General features: G+C 48.6%; 2 protein-coding genes across 10 annotated transcripts in view; both read left to right on the top strand.

The window, feature by feature from the left end:
• LOC109456320 (guanine nucleotide-binding protein G(s) subunit alpha isoforms XLas) overlaps positions 1-5,635 on the top strand; it is a 33,449-nt gene extending 27,814 nt beyond the window's left edge. Inside the window, 2 exon segments of the mRNA XM_074318038.1 lie at positions 4,635-5,118; positions 5,445-5,635. Coding sequence (XP_074174139.1) covers positions 4,635-5,118; positions 5,445-5,635 — 675 coding nt within the window.
• GNAS (GNAS complex locus) overlaps positions 1-17,692 on the top strand; it is a 65,470-nt gene that overhangs the window by 39,990 nt on the left and 7,788 nt on the right. For 2 of the 9 annotated variants that reach the window (XM_074317864.1, XM_074317863.1), the window contains exons 1-3: positions 7,640-7,884; positions 11,170-11,242; positions 14,283-14,327. In XM_074317864.1, coding sequence (XP_074173965.1) covers positions 7,740-7,884; positions 11,170-11,242; positions 14,283-14,327 — 263 coding nt within the window. In that variant the 5' untranslated portion in view covers positions 7,640-7,739. Of the gene's footprint in view, positions 1-7,036; positions 7,546-7,639; positions 7,885-11,169; positions 11,243-14,282; positions 14,328-17,692 lie in introns of those variants that run through there. The other 7 variants (XM_074317862.1, XM_074317861.1, XM_074317866.1 and 4 more) reach the window with 5 other exon arrangements.

The raw sequence follows: 17,692 nt of genomic DNA, 5'->3' as shown, positions 1-17,692 counted from the left end.
CTAACTGCAAGGCTGTTTGACAATGAGCGCTCGCATTGGTTTGTAGGTAAATAAAGCAAAAACCCAAGATATAAAATTCGTATTTAGCCGTTGTTTCGTTTGTATATATGTACACACAAAGCAGTACTAAGGAAACTTATTACTTGATTAATCCAGAGTGTTTAACTCTTTAAACTCTTAATTATATGGGGCTAAATTTGAAGAATTGAATGCAATGAAAATCTTTAAAGTGAGAGCAATTAAAAAGTTTCATTTATCTAAGGAGATCTTGTTAGGACTTCAGCCCTCGCTGGATTGCGCCGACTTGCTTTTTTTGTTTTTTTCCTGTTGTTACTTGTTTAGTAAGATGTCGAGTCAAAATGTGATATAAATAAGGCACCTAATACATAAAATCAAGCTAGCCAGTCCGTACCTATTTCTAACTAGTTCCCACTGCCTGTTCTCACCCCCATTCTCAAGGCCAAGCCAAACATTCTAAGAAACAAGTTCCCTGTAACCTTCATGAAAAATTTCCCCCCCAAGAGAACTTAAAGATATTTTAGTTTAGGAAAACTTTCCTGCTCTAGAGTCATGACACTTTTTCATCTTTTTGTTTGTTGTATCCAATTAAATGGGTCCATTGGTCACAGTTGGTGTCATTATGCCCCTAATCCAAATTGTCCGTCTAGAGTCTTCAACCAAGGCTAACATTAGGATCCTATTATTTAGGTTTCCGTTTTCAAAGGAACAGTCATGCGCTTAGTTTCTTCTTTATTGTGGCCCCCTTTTAAGGTAGATGGTGACTTTGTTAGTTGACTCCCACACTGGGCTCCTGGGGACTTGGTGAGAAAGGCAAGAATAGCCTTGGGAACTGGGCATTCCTGGGGACCGAGAAGCCTCTCTCATAGATGGGGCCTACCTACCACGGTCGAGAAAGGTCAGCAAAGGTGCCCAAATCCTGTTGCTCTCATGTGGCGAATCATGGCTTTAAGTAAGTAGATGCTTCAACAGCGTCTCAAAGCCAATGGCTCAAGAAATCAGGTCCAAACACATTGGGCAATGTGCCCCCACATTCTGTTTGGATTAGAGCATGTTCTGAATTTTTTTAAAAAAAATTGTTTTAGTCGATAGAAATTAAATAGGGCGATTTTGTATGGCCGTGTAGTTAATTTCTTGATTTCAAGTCCTCTGAAATGAAGGGTTGCTAACTTATGCATTGTGTTTCGTGTAGAATGCAAGTTTAGGAGCACTCGTGGTCGAAGTGACTAGCTAGTAACCATGACAAGGGAGAAAAAGCCCTAGGCAATCATATGTTAAGTTTTTAAGAACTTTATGGGAATAGAACCTTCTTACCAAGGATTAACTCGGCCTAGGAAAAGGGTTTTTACAGTGCCTGCTTTCGTCATCTATACAGCGCACGTTTCAAGTCACACGTGCAACCACACTTTCTAATTAAATAAAAGTGCAGAATGTGCTTCAAAGACAGAAAGCACTGTGAAAGTGCTAAGTACTATTATTAAAACGTTACAGCTAAGGTTTCTGCTTCGGTGGAAACCTACTTATTGTTTCCTAGGCTATTAAAATAATATTATAAGTCTATTTCCTCTGGACTCTTACAATGACCCAGACTAAGGAAAAGCCGAGAAGAACACTCTTGTCCAAAAACTGAATTACATCATTAAGTGAAACAATATTTTCAAGATTCCAAGCTGCAGCGAGCCTATTGCTTCTAAAAGCAGACAAGTCATTTTCACTTGAATAGGAACACATCCACCCATAAATAGGAGGCTTACAAGACCACAAAATTCAAACCCTGACGTGTGAATTCATCCATTGTTGTAAAACATGCAGTATTGGAAAGGACTGTTGCTAGGCCGTCCCTCTGTGCAGCATGTGACACCATCTGTTTGACCAGGTTGTATCATTTGGTGACCGAGTGTTTTAGGTTGGGGTGTGTTATTATCCCAACTTGCTGGCTTTGGCATGAAGCAAGTCACCTGAACCAGGAACCTGTGCCCTCCCTGGGCATTTCAAACCTAGGATATTTTGGCCTTTTGCCCTTCTCTGTAGCCTGAAGTTTCTACCACTTCCATCTCTCCCTGAGCCAAAAGAGAGGCCCCTTTCATTGGAAAAGTCTCAAGCCTGGACTGTTCTAAGAATTATGCTAATGCATTGTTTTACTCTTAAAGGATAAACCAGGTACTTAAAATGGTAATGACATAATAAAATAAATTACTAATTCATATGAAAAGGTCACACATGGTGGCCTCCAAATCAGACTTTTTTTTTTGTAAATTAAAACTTTTAAGGCCCAGGTTGGTCAAATGCACGATCATAAACTATAGACAGTGTGAGCTCACCATGCCAATTAAGTAAAATCTCAGCTTTCCTTTTGTGTCAGGTGAAAACAGAAAGCTGAACACACCACAGATGGGCTTGTGTTCCCCAGCTCTTAGTGCCATTGCTTACCTGTAAACCCTTGAGTCCACCTGCTGTCATTTATTTACAAAGTAAGTGCTTTATTTGTCCATCAGTAGTTGGTCATAATAAAATATAGGTGAAACCTAGTTAAAAAAAAAATTTTTTTTTTCAAAGATGGCTTGCTAGGTTAGAAGTTGAAAGGACTAAAACCTGACCTTGCTTTATACATTTCTAGGACAATAGTCCCAATTGTGCTTTGCCTGGAATATGTGTCAGTATATGACATGGGACAGTTTCCCTCCTTTCAAAGTTTAGGTATGATATTTCTCTAAAAGCAGAGCTGGTAACCCAACTCAGGGATTTCCAAAGGACTCTCAGTTTCATTCCTTGTAGCAACGTGTAGCTACTGGCATAAGTATCAAGGTTGTATTGGTTACTATTTACCTTGTCCCTTTTAAATACCATGTATTTGTGCTTTTGACACATTAGAAGCAGGAAGGAAGATGCTTTTTGAACAAATGGAGCATAACAAAAATTTCTGATCTGTTCTTCCTTCTTATAAGTCTTCACCATTTTTTTTAAAAAAGACAATTGATTAATGAAATTCAACCAAGAAGTTTTTATTTAATATAGGATATAAAACTTGGGCCCTGTCTTCAAGTAGTTTTTAAGCTAAGTGGGTGAAGGATTGTGAATCATGATGTCCTCAAACAGCCACGTCATTGTTGATTGTAAAGCCCTACTGCCGCATGGCTAACCAGCCCATTCAGGTCTATCGGTTCAATATTTTTATCTGCTTTTGTTTATGTGAAAAGCATCAGCCTAACAAAGTTGTGCCTTTGAGTTTTTTTGCAAAAGAAAGTGTATTTTTGTGTGGGAGAGGCCAAAATCCAAAGTGTGACAAAGTCCCGGCTTAGTTTGGTTTGAATGTGGGGGGAGAGCAGGCACAGTCACTTTGAAGCAGAGAAAAGTCAGAGGCCCAAGTTAAGCAGAGTCGCTGCTGCATGTTACGGGGTCTGGCCTGCAGCTTTTGTTTCCTGCTCTGAATTCCAAGTGTTCTGTGGTGACTTTGAATTGTTCTCGTTGTCCATTCAGATCCAGAAGAAAAGAGGCCTTGTGGAATGGCGGTGGTAGTGTACCTGGAGGAGCCAAAAAAAATAATATGTGACATATTCATCTGTCACACCTTTTCTTACTTTGAGTTGAGCAAACCGGCTAAAGAGGGAATTTCAGTAGTGCTGTTGAATGGTTAATAGTGTCTTTCTATTTTCAAAGAAAACTTCAAACTATTCTTGACAATTTGTTCCAAGGCCTCTGGAAGTATCAAACAATCACCCCAGACTCCCAGGTGTGTGAGGTGTGTTTCCATTTACAGGTGAACTTTCTGGTTTCTCCTCTAGACACCCCAAGTTTCACTGACTGTTTAAACGTCAAAGGTTGAAGGTGGGAGAGAGTTCATGATTACTCTGTGCATCTGGGTTTATTGGCAGGTAGGCCTGCCACACACCAAAGGCAGTTGCCATGTCTTAGCCTGATCACCTGGCTACTCTGGCTCACCTGGGCACAAGATAGGCCTTCTGGACTAAACATTTATTGAATGAATGAATGAATGAATTGTACCTAAGCAGACACCAGCGTGGCAGCAAGTGACTCAACCAAGGTCCCAGGCAAAGTGAACAGGCCCAGTGGTCGAGAACTTCTTGGTGTCACTGCTCTTAACCCAATGCTCTCTGCCACGTCCTAGTGTGGGGACAAGAGTGGGGTGGGGACACTTGAGAGTTTTTAAACAATTGCAAATTCTTGTGCAATAAACTACTTTTCCTTCTGTTCCAGGCCCTCCCACACCCACCCTACGGCGCCCAGGCTGGGCCACGGGTGAAACAGGACACCCGGGTCTACCACTTCTCCCGCCTGGGAAGACGCCAGGCGCACCTACTCTGCAGCCACAGCCACCACTGCTTGGCTCTAGTGTCGCCAGCACGAGCACGCTCGCTGTCTGCCGCTTGTTTCTTCTAACAGTGATAGTTTTGCGCTCACATAGCACCTCTCGTCAGATTTGAAACCCTTTCCAGGCTTCGCATTAGTTGGGCTTGCCGACACCTACCTCCACGGGCGTGCGCGGCCGGGAGGGAGGGGTGGGTGGCGGTCCCCGCGTGCGCTAACCGGGAAGCTGGAGGTAAGGAGGCGCACAGCAGGGGTAAGCGCCGCCGTCGCACACTTTGCACGCCGCCCAGGGCTACACCACTCACCGAAAATTGGGAGGCAGGTCTGGGAGGCGGGGTCCGGCGCCCACCACCTTGGGCGCCCCCGCGCCTCCCACTACTGCGCCCCCCGCGTCCCTCACCCACTCCCGCGTCGTCCCCACACCGGCTCACACCCCCAGGGTGCGTGGCGGCCCATTTGGGTGCGTCCTCGGCGGGCTGATTTTTCGGCTTCCCCTTCGGTTTATAGGGGCCGCCGCTGTGGGTCGGTCCTCTGAAGAGGCTGGGGCGTCATCGGGCTGGTTAGGAGCGCTGGTCTTCGGCGGGGACACTCAGTCGCGTCGGCACCGCGGAGCGGGCTGCGTCAGGTGGCTGGCCCTGCGCGGCGCTCGCTGGCTCGCCGGCTCTCTGGCTCCGGGCTGCGGCGCCGCGGCTGGAGCGGACCCCTGTCCCGGCGCGGGGCGGCGGCGGGCGGCCGGCAGGCACTACCTTGCGTGTGAGTGCGCCTCACTCACATGTAAGTCCGGGTGCCCCGTGGCTTCCCGCAAAGTGCGAGTCGCCCGGTGCGGGCAAGCTCCACCGGGACTGGGACGGGACAGGGGCACCCCGGCACAGCCGCCCTGCCCTGCGCCTCCCGGGCACCCCCAAATTCTCTCTTTTCTCTTTTCTCCTCTCCATTGGCGTGCCCAAGAGCCAAGCCAAGGAGCGCCGGAGGGTAACGGCGAACTCGTGCCATCGCGCCTCTGCACTTTTCTTTTTTGAGTTGTTTGACATTTCTCGGTGCTTTTTGGTTTGTTCTCGCCCCTTTTTCGTTTGCTCATCCTTTTTGGCGCTAACTCTTAGGCTGCCAGCCCAGCAGCCCGAAGTCGGGCAGCCGCGCTTCGCGGCCCCAGGGCAGCGCGGCGGCACCGCACCGCAGCGGAGTCCCCCGACACGGGGCGCACGGGGGCCCGTCAGGCCGAGGCCGGGGGCAAGCAGGGCGCCCGGGCGAGGCGGGAGCCGGGCGCCCCGAGGTGGCCGAGCCACTATGCTGAAGATGGCCATGAAGATCAAAGCGCGTGCGGTGGAGAGCGAGAAGAAGACAGCGGCGGCTGCAGCCGAGGTGGCTGCCGAAGCTGCCGCGGCAGCTGCAGCGCTGGCCGGTCCACGGAGGAACGGGGGCTCCGGGGACACCCCCAAGAGCCCCAAGAATCCGGCGCGCGAAGCGCCCCCCGAGAAGTTCCTCACCGAAAAGGAGCAGAGAAAGATGGAGAAGAAGCTGCTGGAGCAGAAGAGAAAGGAGGAGAAGAAGAAGGAGAAGGAGAGGAAGAAGTTGGAGAAGATGCAGAAGAAGAAGAAAAAGAAACGGTCGGGTGCCGGGGAGGAGGCCCACGGCCCCGAGGCCGCCGCCGCTGCCGCTGCCGCCGGCGCCGCCGACGACGAGGGCGCCGCGGGGGGCGCCGACGGGGGCGGCGAGGGCGCCGGCGTCGGGGGCGCGAATAGGGCCTGGGCTGAGTGGGACACGGACTCGGGCGACGAGGACGACGCCTACTACACGGCGCCCCGCGTGGGGGGCGTCGTGTGGCGGCCGGGGCCGCTGAAGGCTGGCGCGCTGAGCGCCCACCTGCCCCTCGTGGTGTTCCTGGTGTTCTCGGTGCGCAGCCCCTCGTGGGTGCTCAACTTCCTGCTGCAGAAGCGCACGGAGCACGGCCGCGGCTGCGGCTTCGTATTCGGGGCGACCTGCTGCTTCCGAGTGTTCCTGGGCTGCGCCTTTTTCTCCTACTTGGGCGGCCGCGCCAAGCGCAGGAGCCGCGGGCGCTCTGGGGCCTCAGGGGCCTTCGGCTCGGGCCACGGCGCCCGGCGCCGGGGGCGCGACGAGAGGCTCATCTAGTCGGCCCCCCGTCCCCGCCCCCGTCCCCGGACGCCACCATCGCTGTGCAGTGTGGACTTTTATTATGTCTTTGTGTGTGTGTGTGGACACATTTTCCTTTTCGGTTGCTCTGTCCTTTGGTTCGTGCTCGCCTCGCTTTTTCCACACTCTCTGTTCTCTGGCTCTCTCTATGTCTCTCTCTTCGAAAATTTTCCGAAGTCCGGGCTCGGGCGAGCGCTCCCTCCCCTTCCGCCCACCCCGGCCCCTCGGCGGCGCCCGCGGGGGGTGGAGCGTTGGCGTCGTGCGAGGGGTCGTCACCGGCTCGGGGCCGCCCCCTCTCCCCCCGCGGCTGGCCGGCTGGGGCCCGAGCCAGGGGGGAGAGGGGGCGGCTCCCCGGCCCGTCCCCGTCCCATCCCCGGCCGGGTGCTGGCGCAGGGACCCCCCCTTCCCGGGCACCCGGGGGGGTGCCTCCCTCCGCCCGCTCCCGCCCTCCTAGCCGCCGCGGCGGCCGCGGCTCCTCATCCCTCCGCCTCCTCCTCCTCCTTCCACCCCCCCCGCCGCCGCCTCCTCCCCCCGCCTCCCCCCGCCCGTCGCGGCGCTTTTGGGTCGGGGCGGCGGGCCCGGGCCGAGGCAATAAGAGCGGCGGCGGCGGCAGCGGCGGCAGCAGCTCCCGCAGCTCCTGCTCTGGTCCGCCTCGGCCCGGAGCGGCCATCAGCCCCCTCGGCTTCGGCTCGAGGGGCGGGGAGCTGCGCGCTCCCCTCGGTCCGACCGACACCACCCTCCCCGCGCGGCCCGCGGCCCGCAGTCCGCCCCGCGCGCTCCTCCCCGAGGAGCCGAGTCCGCGCCCGGCCCGCCCGCCCGGCGCTGCCCCGGCCCTCCCGGCCCGCGTGAGGCCGCCCGCGTCCGGCCCGCCGCCGCCGCAGCCCGGCCGCGCCCCGCGCTCCGCCGCCGCCGCCATGGGCTGCCTCGGAAACAGTAAGACCGAGGACCAGCGAAACGAGGAGAAGGCGCAACGCGAGGCCAACAAAAAGATCGAGAAGCAGCTGCAGAAGGACAAGCAGGTCTACCGGGCCACGCACCGCCTGCTGCTGCTGGGTAAGGGCGGGGCGGGGGGCGCCGGCCCCGGCCCGGCCGCCCTTCGGGGCGCCCCGCAGGCCGCGCGCGCCGAGCCCGCCCCCCGCCCCGGGCGCGCGCTCCCGAGCCCGCAGCCCGCTCGCGGGCTCTTTTTCTGGGGGGCGAGGCCGGAAGGGGGACCCCAGGGCGCAGATTCGGCCGGGCAGGGGCTCCAAATGGGGCGGGGGGCCGTGGCGACGCGGGCACGGGTCCCCTTCCCTGGCCGGCTCTCCCTCCCTCTCTCTCTTTCGCTCTCTCGTCTTCCCCCTCGCTCTTTTTTCTCTCTCTTTCCGCGAGGCCTACACGACGCCAGGGGCTTGGGTGCGTGTTGGGGAGGGGGAGGGGGAGCCCTACAAGGCTCGGAGACTGCGACAAAAAGAGGGTTTCGGGGACAGGAAATGGGGTGGCGGGCAGCGGGAGGGGAACCCGCCTCCGTGGGGTGTGTGATTTGTTGGGAGAGGGAAGGGGAGAAAGAAAGGAGCCAGAAGAGAAGGGGGTGACGCGGGGGGAGCCGCGGTGGCGGAGGGGGCCTCGCCAAGGGGAGGCTTTGGCGGGGGAAGTGGCCGAGGGGGGCGGGTGACATCAGCCCCTCGGAAGGGATCCGAGTGGTAAAGGTGGTGCAGTGAGGGGGAGGGGGCGCGGGCGAGTCGTGGCGCCGGAGTGGGGGGTGGGGGGAGGAGTGAGCGCGGCGGCCGCTGGGCGCGACTTGGTGCGTTTCGGGCTGGACATACTGTGTGTGCACGAAGCAGACGTGTCCCGGCCGGGCCGGGCGGTGGAAGGAAGGGGAGAATCAAATAAAATAAGACCAAAAAAAAAAAAATGGAGTTAGTGCGCTAAGTGCCCAGTGAAGCCAAATGACACGTCATTTTTACAGTATGACCTTTTTTTCCCCTTCCAGACATGCAGGCTTTTTGAAAAGCAAAGAAGAGAATTAATTGTAGCAGCTGCTCTCACCCCCCACCCCCCAATAAACCATTAACACACACATTTTCCTGTTACTCGGCCACATTGAGAGTGCTTTGTGAAAAAAGGAAAAAAAAAGACATTCACAAATCAGAACTGGAAAATGACATTTGTCTGTAAATGGCTTCTTGGTCTGGAAATGGCGTGGTTTTTTTTTTTTTTTTTTTTGTGTGTGTGTGTGTGTGTCCTTTTCAGCGGGAGGGGGGGATTGAGAGCGATTTAAGGAGAAGACTTTTTTTCCAGGTGGAAGGAGATGAAAAGACGTTAATTAGTTGTTTGTCAAGTGACATTTGGTTGTTTGGTTCTGGGTTTTCTCTTTTGATTGCGGTTTTTCCTCTGGCCAAAACGGGGAGGGGGGGGCGATTGTAAACTATAAGGAGATGACCTTTCCTCCTTTTTCTTAAAGGTGCTGCTTTGGGAAAAAAATAAAAATAAAACAAAAGAAGCATAAAAGAAATTGTTGAAATGACCAGAAGAATTACAAAAACGTTAATATGGAAGTTTTCCACTTCCTTAGTAATTTGGCTATGTGAGTTAATTTGTGAATTGGCTAATTAAGACCTAGTTTATGGTCACGTTTCAACAAACTGGTTGATTATAAAGAATAAAATGTAAAAGACTGGCTTTTCTTTGTGGTGGTGTTTGGTTTGCTTTTTTTGGACGGGGTCATGTCTTTGTTCTCTTGGGTCCAGATTTATATAAAGCAGAAAATTAAGTGAAAATAAGTCGCTGGTGTTTATGCATTTGCAATTTCAGTAATTAAATAATACATACGTTGGAGTCTTGTGTAAAACTTCTAAAGGTAACATGATGCTATGTGAATAATATGCATATAATTTGATTTCAAAGTGTAAGCCTGGAAAAGTCTAGAATCTCCTAGGAATATTGTCTTGCTTGCTGAATGCTAATTTAAAACCAGTGTGATGCTAATGGTACCTAACACCTTTGTGCGGTGATCACAGTCTCCTCTTAATTTGAGACTGTTACTCTGAACACACCTTGCATCAATCACTATAGGCTAGTCTTCCCCAGGTGTCCTCGGCTATATGGCTACTTTTTATTGCAATTCATTGAGAGCCTCTGGCACAGGTGTCTGCAGCCCAAGCCACTGCAACACATTTTACATGTTTAAATGATCTCACCAAATAATGCGCCCCCCCCCAAGTAATGGTACCCCAAATCCTTTCTTAATCCATCATAATTTAATGACAAATACTGAGTTACAGTACCACAGAAGATCTTGCAGTAATTTTTCAGCCTAATTCCCTAATTTCATAAATGTGGAAACTGAGGCACAGATCTGTTTGTGCCTGTGAAAGATATAACACATCCTAACACTTCTGAAATAAGGAGGTTGGAGATTCTGATTAATATTATGTTTTCATGGAATCTCTTAATAGTGCCTTTAATATTTTAATTTCTGAGAGTTGGGTTCATTAAGATAGTGTTTGCTTTGAAATCAGTGTTTCTGTGGAAACTAATTTTAACTTACAGGTATTGATTACAGCCTTGTGAAAAAGCAAGAGGAGGAGGAATGCTTTGCTCTCTGGGCAGTAAAACAAAACAATAAAATTAAAAGTGAAAAAGAAGGGTAAAAAAACCAAACAGGTTTGTGTGGGAGGAGGGCAAACAGTGGTTCACACAAGGATTATTTGTTGGCGAGAACGTTCATTTGCAAATAAATAGCAATCCTCCTCCTAGCTTGGTGGGAATATGTGTGTGTTTATATTTTTACAAATGAAAGGTGATTTAAAATGGAGGCATGTGCGCCTTCTTACTCTTTTAGTTGGGAAGGGCTTGAAATCTTTGAAAACAGTGGTTTCCAGGAATATTTTTCCTTATGATTAAAGTCTTATCCTTTTAACACCTCAATTGTTGCTGCATGTTAATATGATTGTTCTCAAACACTATATTTGATATTAAAATGTGTTTTTTGAGAAGGTGACAGATAATGGGTGGTCTGCCATCTCCCCTCACTCTGCATAACATGGTTGTTGAATCCAGAGAGAATTTATCTTTGGAAAGACACGGTTTGCGGGAAAGGAGGATGGCTAATTGGATAACATGTAATATTGCGGTTGGAGGGGCTGATTTTCCAGTAGCCCAAAGGGAAAGAGACCTGCCCCGAAAGCGGCTGCCTTGTGACAATGTTTAGGAGGGAGGTGCTGCGTCAGTGCTGACCAGGAGGGGACTGCAGTATATTGTTTGTGAATCCTGGGTATTTTAACCATGAAAAATCTGACAAACAATGAATTACGTGTCTCTGTACATTTATGCGGACAATTTACCAGTGAATTCTCAGGTTTTAAGAAGTTCAATTCCCCCCATGACAAAATTGCGTCATTCCTTCTCTTTGCCTCTTCTCCCCCCTCCCCGAATTTTAAAACAACCAAAAGGGGGGGAAACACCTGAAAAACAGCAAAAGCTTTAATTCTTGTTTGTTATTCTGATGGTGAAATACTGCAGGTAGACACAGAGTTGGATATTTCCTTTTCTATGCGTCGAAATGTCAAAGAAAATTGCAAGTCTGTTATTTGGTTTGTTTGTGTGTGTTGCTTCTGTGGCAAACACAGCAGTCCCTCTCGCAGCCCCAAGTGTGTGAGATGCCTCCTTCATAACCTGAGACTTACTTTCATTTTCTAGGTGCTGGAGAATCTGGTAAAAGCACCATTGTGAAGCAGATGAGGATCCTGCATGTAAATGGTTTTAATGGAGAGTAAGTGTCAAAGCTGGGCCAGGGCACAGGGACAGGAGCGCTTTTCATACCAACCTTTAGGAAGTCCAGGTCGCTTTGGGGGGCTGGGCAGCCAGTTTTCACTTAATTTTTTCAGCCTACATACTAGAAAATCCTGGGAAGAGCTCTTTAGGGACTGTCTCCCCACACCCCTCCCTTTAATCTTTGGTGCAGGAACAAATAATAATAGTAATAATAGTAAAGCGCACCAGTCTGGTTAAAAAAAAATAAATAAACTCCCTTCCCCGGGAAAATAGCGCCTGGTGGCCCTGTGACAGGTCTGCTGCAGTGGGTCTCCCACAGGGCTGACGCCAGTGGTGGCCAACCCTTAGTCAAGCGATACTGACCACTGTAGAGAGGCGCCCCCCCCAACCCCCCAGCAGATTTCCATGCAATAAACTAGTGAAGGATGTTTTAAATTATTAGGGAAACATTGTTTCAATAATCTCATACATAAAGCTGGAAGAGACAGCCCTTGTTAATAATTACTCCTCACCCCCCCCTTTGGAATTCATATTATGAGCAAATCATTGTTTCCCTTTTTAAAAATCAATAGTCTTGCCTAAAGAAACCAAAAAGGAGACATTTAAGTGATGGAAAGGCTGGGAGTTAGGTACTTCGGACGGGATCAAGGGACATTTTTGCCTTTGAAACGTCCTTCCAGGCATCTTGGTATAGGACATTGTGACGATACCGCAGTGAGAATAAGATTTAAAAAGAGCGTGCATGTGTTAGGGATCTAAAAGAAAAACATGGGTCATGATTGCCATGCAGGACCCAAACGGAGGGGAGCGCTCGTGTAACCCGGGAGTTTACTTTTCTCCCCAGACCCTAGCTATAAGTTTACCAGCCTTTGTTTTCACTGGGGTGAGAGCAGGTAACCTTGCCAGGTTACAGACAGCTGAAGGCACTAGTTCGCAATTACTACTAGCTGCTTAGAATTGCATTCCTTTTCCTAAACCTGGATTCAGTTGAAAATGTATTCCTTAGTTGCATTCCCTGTAGTTTCAAAAGGGGAGACTGAGTCAAGGTGGCATAGTTTAATTCAGTTATGCACCAAAAAAAGTAGTTTAAAACCCCTGTCGCCTACTATGCACTGAGCACTGGGAAAACAATGAATTTTACTACCTTTCAAAGGTAAAAGAACTGCGCTGAAGGCAGCTCTTGATGGAAAATTCTAGAATCTTTTAGATCAAATAATGGGGAAGGTAAGAGAAAAATGACATCATACAAAGGGACGTTTTAGTTTCGACTGCTTTAACCATGAATTCAGAAGGATAGGCTGTTATACCAATTTTATGATTGACTCGATGAGTTATCAGTAAGCACATATGTGCTATTAAACAAGTCACCTTCATTTTTCAGAAACCAATTCTGAAATTCTTAATTGCTTACAGACCTTTCAGTAAAGTTCCGCCACCAGCGATGGCCATCGGTCAATAAACAAAAAGTCTGAAACAGACTTTTAGCTATATGAAATTATCATTTAAAGAAAAATCTTGCATAATTTTTCCCCCTGCAACTTGCCGGGGAGTGCTTCTTCATGAGGCTAGTTAAGCAAAACTAATTTGAACATGTCCCCTCTAGATAAATATTTTGATTGAAACTGGACGTGGCTAGCATTTTTAAAAGGATGCAGCAGCCACTGTTTACCTTAGCTCGAGTCTGATGGAAGATAGGACATCCCTGAAATAATCCACTTCAAGTTTTATTGCTCTACAGGTCACCCTAAGTTTTTTTAATTTTTAGAGAGAGGATTCTCCACCCTCAGTGAGCCCGTCTAATGCAGACGAGGCATTTAAACCAGAGCTTCTCTTTTCTGTTTTCTTTTTAAAAAGAGGAAGGGACATTCCCAGTTTGCCTGCTTTGTAGAGGAAGCCACAGGTAATCTCCAAGGACGTTAAATTTAGCCTGTGAAAGTAACAGGCGGGAATTCTTCATGTGAGTCTAGAAACCTTATTTTTGTCTTGTCCGACGAGCCTCCCTCTTTCTTTTTCCTCACTGCGGTATTGCAACAAAAGCGGTTTCCTTCACCAGGAATTCCCTGTGAAATGGTGACATCTGTCCACAAATGGGTGTGGGGTCTTTTCCTCCTCCCGTAAATGTGTGCTTTCCTTAGTGCCAGGCTGAGCTATTCAACTTGCCTTCACTATCCGCAGACTGCCGTGCCGATGACGTTTGTAGAGAAACTTGGAATTCTAATCTGACTTTCAGAAATAGAGGTCAAATTCGGGTTTTCCTAACGCAAAGCTAACTCTCTTCCTTACATTGAGTGCCAGAAAAAAACCAAAAAAGTGCCATTAACACTGGTTGAGCTAATAAGCTAATTAATTCCAAAACCATAGAAAGCCTAGGCATGCTGCCCCCTCCCTTCCCACCTCCAAGGAGGAATTCTTACCATTTGTGAAGATGGGGTTTTGAGAGGGTTTTTTTTTTTTTTTTTTTTTGCCAGGGTGGGGGGGTTGTTGGTTTGTTTTTCACAATCCAAGCACAGTTTTAATTGATAACAATTGATGGGGAATCGTTATTTATAAATACAAACATTTTACAGTTTCCCAGCTGCAGGAAGGGAGGTCATTATTACACCAGGAAAGACATGGGCAAAAGCCGCCCGTGTCCATGTGTTCAGATAAACACTGAGGACTGGGACCTGGGAGCATGGGGAGCCTGAGGTGGTGCCTCAGAAGAGACAGGTGATATCCTCAGGAGAACTGTGAGCTACAGCAGGTCTTAAGCTCCCCTAATGCATGTACATTTAGTGAAAGCACAAGAAAATAATTATCGGTCCCTCCTGTCCCCGACCAGAGTCTCCTGAGGGCTCAGCTAACGCTGTAGCCAAGGTGTGGAATTCTTCCCTCCAAGGCCCGCAGTCCCAGGAGACACAGTCCAAGTTAGCCAGAAAGGCGACCTAAGAATTGAGGGATGGCGGCTGATTGTTAAGGAATGGAGAAAGGCTGGGTGGGGATTTGGTGAAATCGCGGTGCCTTGCAGATTAGGTGAGCTGTCAATCTCTCTTTAAAAGGGGCGGCGAAGAGGACCCGCAAGCTGCCAGGAGCAACAGCGATGGGTAGGCACATTCAAACCAGAAAAACTTCTTAACAAACAAACATGAAGATCATATTGGGAAACCGAGGGCAGAAAAGAGTCATTTAAGGGCCATCATCCATCTTGGCATACGTTTGCAAGTGACACATAAACAATTTCATAACATTTCACAGCAAGTAAAGTGCAAAACAATTTTTGGGGGGCCATCTTAAAGTCTAATTAGATCCAGCTGGGGGAAAGTTACAGATTTCAGCGTTAGATGGTCAGTTTAGGATTTTAAGAATTGATGTTTTTCCATATGGTTTCTCTCCCATCCAGTCCCCAGCCCAGCTCCCCCCCCCCCCATTTGAATCTGCTACTTGTTTTTAAAATTACTAAATTCCATCCACCCAGTGGTTGGTCTGATTTTTAAATTTCAGACCTCCTTGGGGAAAAAAGTTTCTATTCCTCTCTTAAAATATGTGGTGCACACCTTCCTTAATTTGGGGGAGAAAACATGCTCGGCACCCTGCCGGAAGTCATTAAGAATGATCTCAAAAAGCCTCTTGGTCTTTTAAAAGTTCTCAAATTAATTTTAATCCAAGGCACTTTGTGTTAGCTAGTGGGTAGGAAATTAACGATGGCATCCATCTTTTTTTCCCATTCATTACCAATTTTTTTTCCACTTCCTGCATCCCCACTCCCCACCGCGCACGCATGCATGCCAGGTAACCCACTCCAGCGCTGCTTGCATATCCATGCAGTCATTGGGCGGCTGTTTCTCATGAGACCATGCAGGGCCATCGATCTAGCCTAGGGCATCTCGAAGAAATGGCTTCTGTGGCCGGGGAGGGGAGGGGCAAAGGATTTTGGGGTCGGGGACAAAGTAACTGACACATGTTTGTTCGTCTGTTTTTTTTAGAATATGTTATCCCTAGATGATGGCTACAGTTTCTCCTCTTCCCGGCTCTGTCCTATCATACTTTGCATGCTGGAATTGCCCTATCTTAGGAACTTCTAATAAGAATACTATTCTGTTGTGGGGGAGGGGAAATGGGGCCCTACCACCAAACCTAAAGATTAAAAAAAAAAAAAAAACAAAAAAAAAACAGAAAACCACCAAAAATAACACCCCCCCAAAAAAAGTGAAATCCTTAACTGGTAAAAATGTAGTGTAACAACAATAAAAAATAGGCATCTATGTAGTAAGTGACTAATTGTCAGTTTACTGTACCAAAAGTTGGCATTTGAGAAGTAATGACAAGTCCTTATTGAACAACCTACTGTGTGCTAGATGCTGTGCTAGACCCTTGAACCCTACTAACACCTGCCTGCACTTATATCTGTGACTGTCTGCAAGTAAATATAAGTATTAACATGCGTGATAAATAAAACTTCTCTGCATGTCCCCAGCAGTCCCTGTATCTTGCGTCTGTCTTCTGTCTTTCTTCTTTTGTCTGTCTTTCCCCACAAAAGCAAAGATAAGGTACAGAACTGGATGAAACTTAGTACAACACAGCCTCCCCTTCCACTTAGCTGAAGGGGGGGAGGCTTATGATTTGAACCCAGCGCCTCCGCTTTACACATAGAGGGGTGGGGGAGGAGGGGAGCTACAATACCCTGAAAGTACTTCCAGCCCCTGCCCCAGTTCTTCACAGTCCATCAGGATTCTAGAATTTGATACATATTTTGGCTTTAGAGATATCTGAGGAACTGCCTCTGAATTTCACAGTCAACGTTCAATTCATTAAGCGATAGTAAAAATGATGATAAACCTGCCAGTCCCCAGTATAATATCTCCATCTACATAGTAATTGCTTCAATGGCAGAATTTTATGTCTTAGTATTACACACCCGAATTAGATTTTAGATTTCTTTTTTAGTTGGTTTTATACTTGATATACTCCCACACCCATTCACATAACATAGATGAACACTGAACACATTCTCAGAATATCCGTATTTAAGACTGGAACTTTTCCAATTACCATACTACTACTTAGACCGAAAAATCAAGCTGAATGAAAAAAACCTCGTTTCTGGAAATAGTTTTCTCTGGCGGTACGTACTTTTAGGTATTTGATACCCAGAAATAGCTAATCTTAACTATTGTGGGACCTTAAAACCAGAGGTTACTGGCTCCCTTTACCATGGAAATGGAGCCTGTTTGTAATGACTAGGAATGGATTTGTCCTATGGGGTCTTAGGTGAATTTGAATCCTTATGTGATATTAGGGGCACTCGTACCCGTCCTTTTAAACTCCTAACATATGAATAATTAATCTGAGACTATAGCTTCAAGTCTGGCTGGTCCTGATTTCAGAAAGGGCCCCTTGTACACACAAAGGGGTCAGGTAGTTGCCATGAGAGTCCGGGGGCCAGAGTCAGACCGCGGAGCGGGGCATGGGTTCCACACCCCTGGTTTGCACCAGGCCTCTGACCAATCATGTCTGCTCAAGTTCCCCTCACCCAGGCAGCACTTGGATTTAAATAGCCAGGAGGGGGGTTCCTGGTATCATCTGTCATCCCCCACCCCGAAACCTACACACCCCACGCTGATGAGAAAGAACAGCACCACCAAACTAGCTGCTTATTCTGATAGCATAGTCTCCAGGGCCAATTTAACCAGAAGAGGGTTGATCCTGGAAAAAGGATGAAGTGAGATCATTCAGCAAATGAGGGCCCACCCCTCAAATAAATGTGCAAATATCTTGAAAGAAGAAAATGCTCAGGGAATATTAGCTATTATAATTTGAAACAGGAAAGGCCAGGTTCTTGGGGGGGGGGAGGAGCCCTGTTGGCAGGGAGCACACCCCCCCCCCGCCCCCCCATCCCTGCTAACCACTCTGGCAGGCTGTAACTGCTGTTAACCCCTTTCGCATTTCTGCTACATTCATGTTCTGTCGTTCTACTCCTGGGGGATTATGGCCTCCATCCCATGACTCTTGGTAAATCAACCAAGTGAATGCTTCCAAAACTGGGAATCTCAAGAGATTCTTTTAGAAATTACACACAGTAAGAGAAAGATAAACTGTCCCTTCTCCTGCCTCTGTGATTCAGACTTTCTTCTCTCAGCCTCAGTTTCCTCCTCTTGAGGTTGATAGCCATGTCCCAGAGCCTAATACACAGGTGTGTGTGGGTTGGTACCTTACCCCCCACTCAAACACCAAGATGCAAGGTGGGGCAATAGACGTGGTAAGATTTATACCCAAGCTAGGGGGTCCTTTCTTACCCCCTGTGAACATATGCTCAAGGATGCTCCGTGGCTGAGTTCTAACGAACACAGTTCGTGAAAGACACAGCGTGTCACGTGATGTAATGGGGTACAAACATTCCATCGGGGACCCTAGAAGCCAAAGGGTGTGGCCTTTACCAGTGGCTGAGTGTGGATCATTGCACAGAGACCAT

The sequence above is a fragment of the Rhinolophus sinicus genome, linkage group LG13, assembly GCF_036562045.2.
Source record: "Rhinolophus sinicus isolate RSC01 linkage group LG13, ASM3656204v1, whole genome shotgun sequence".
NCBI lineage: Eukaryota > Metazoa > Chordata > Mammalia > Chiroptera > Rhinolophidae > Rhinolophus > Rhinolophus sinicus.
This window is presented reverse-complemented; position numbering and strand designations above follow the sequence as displayed.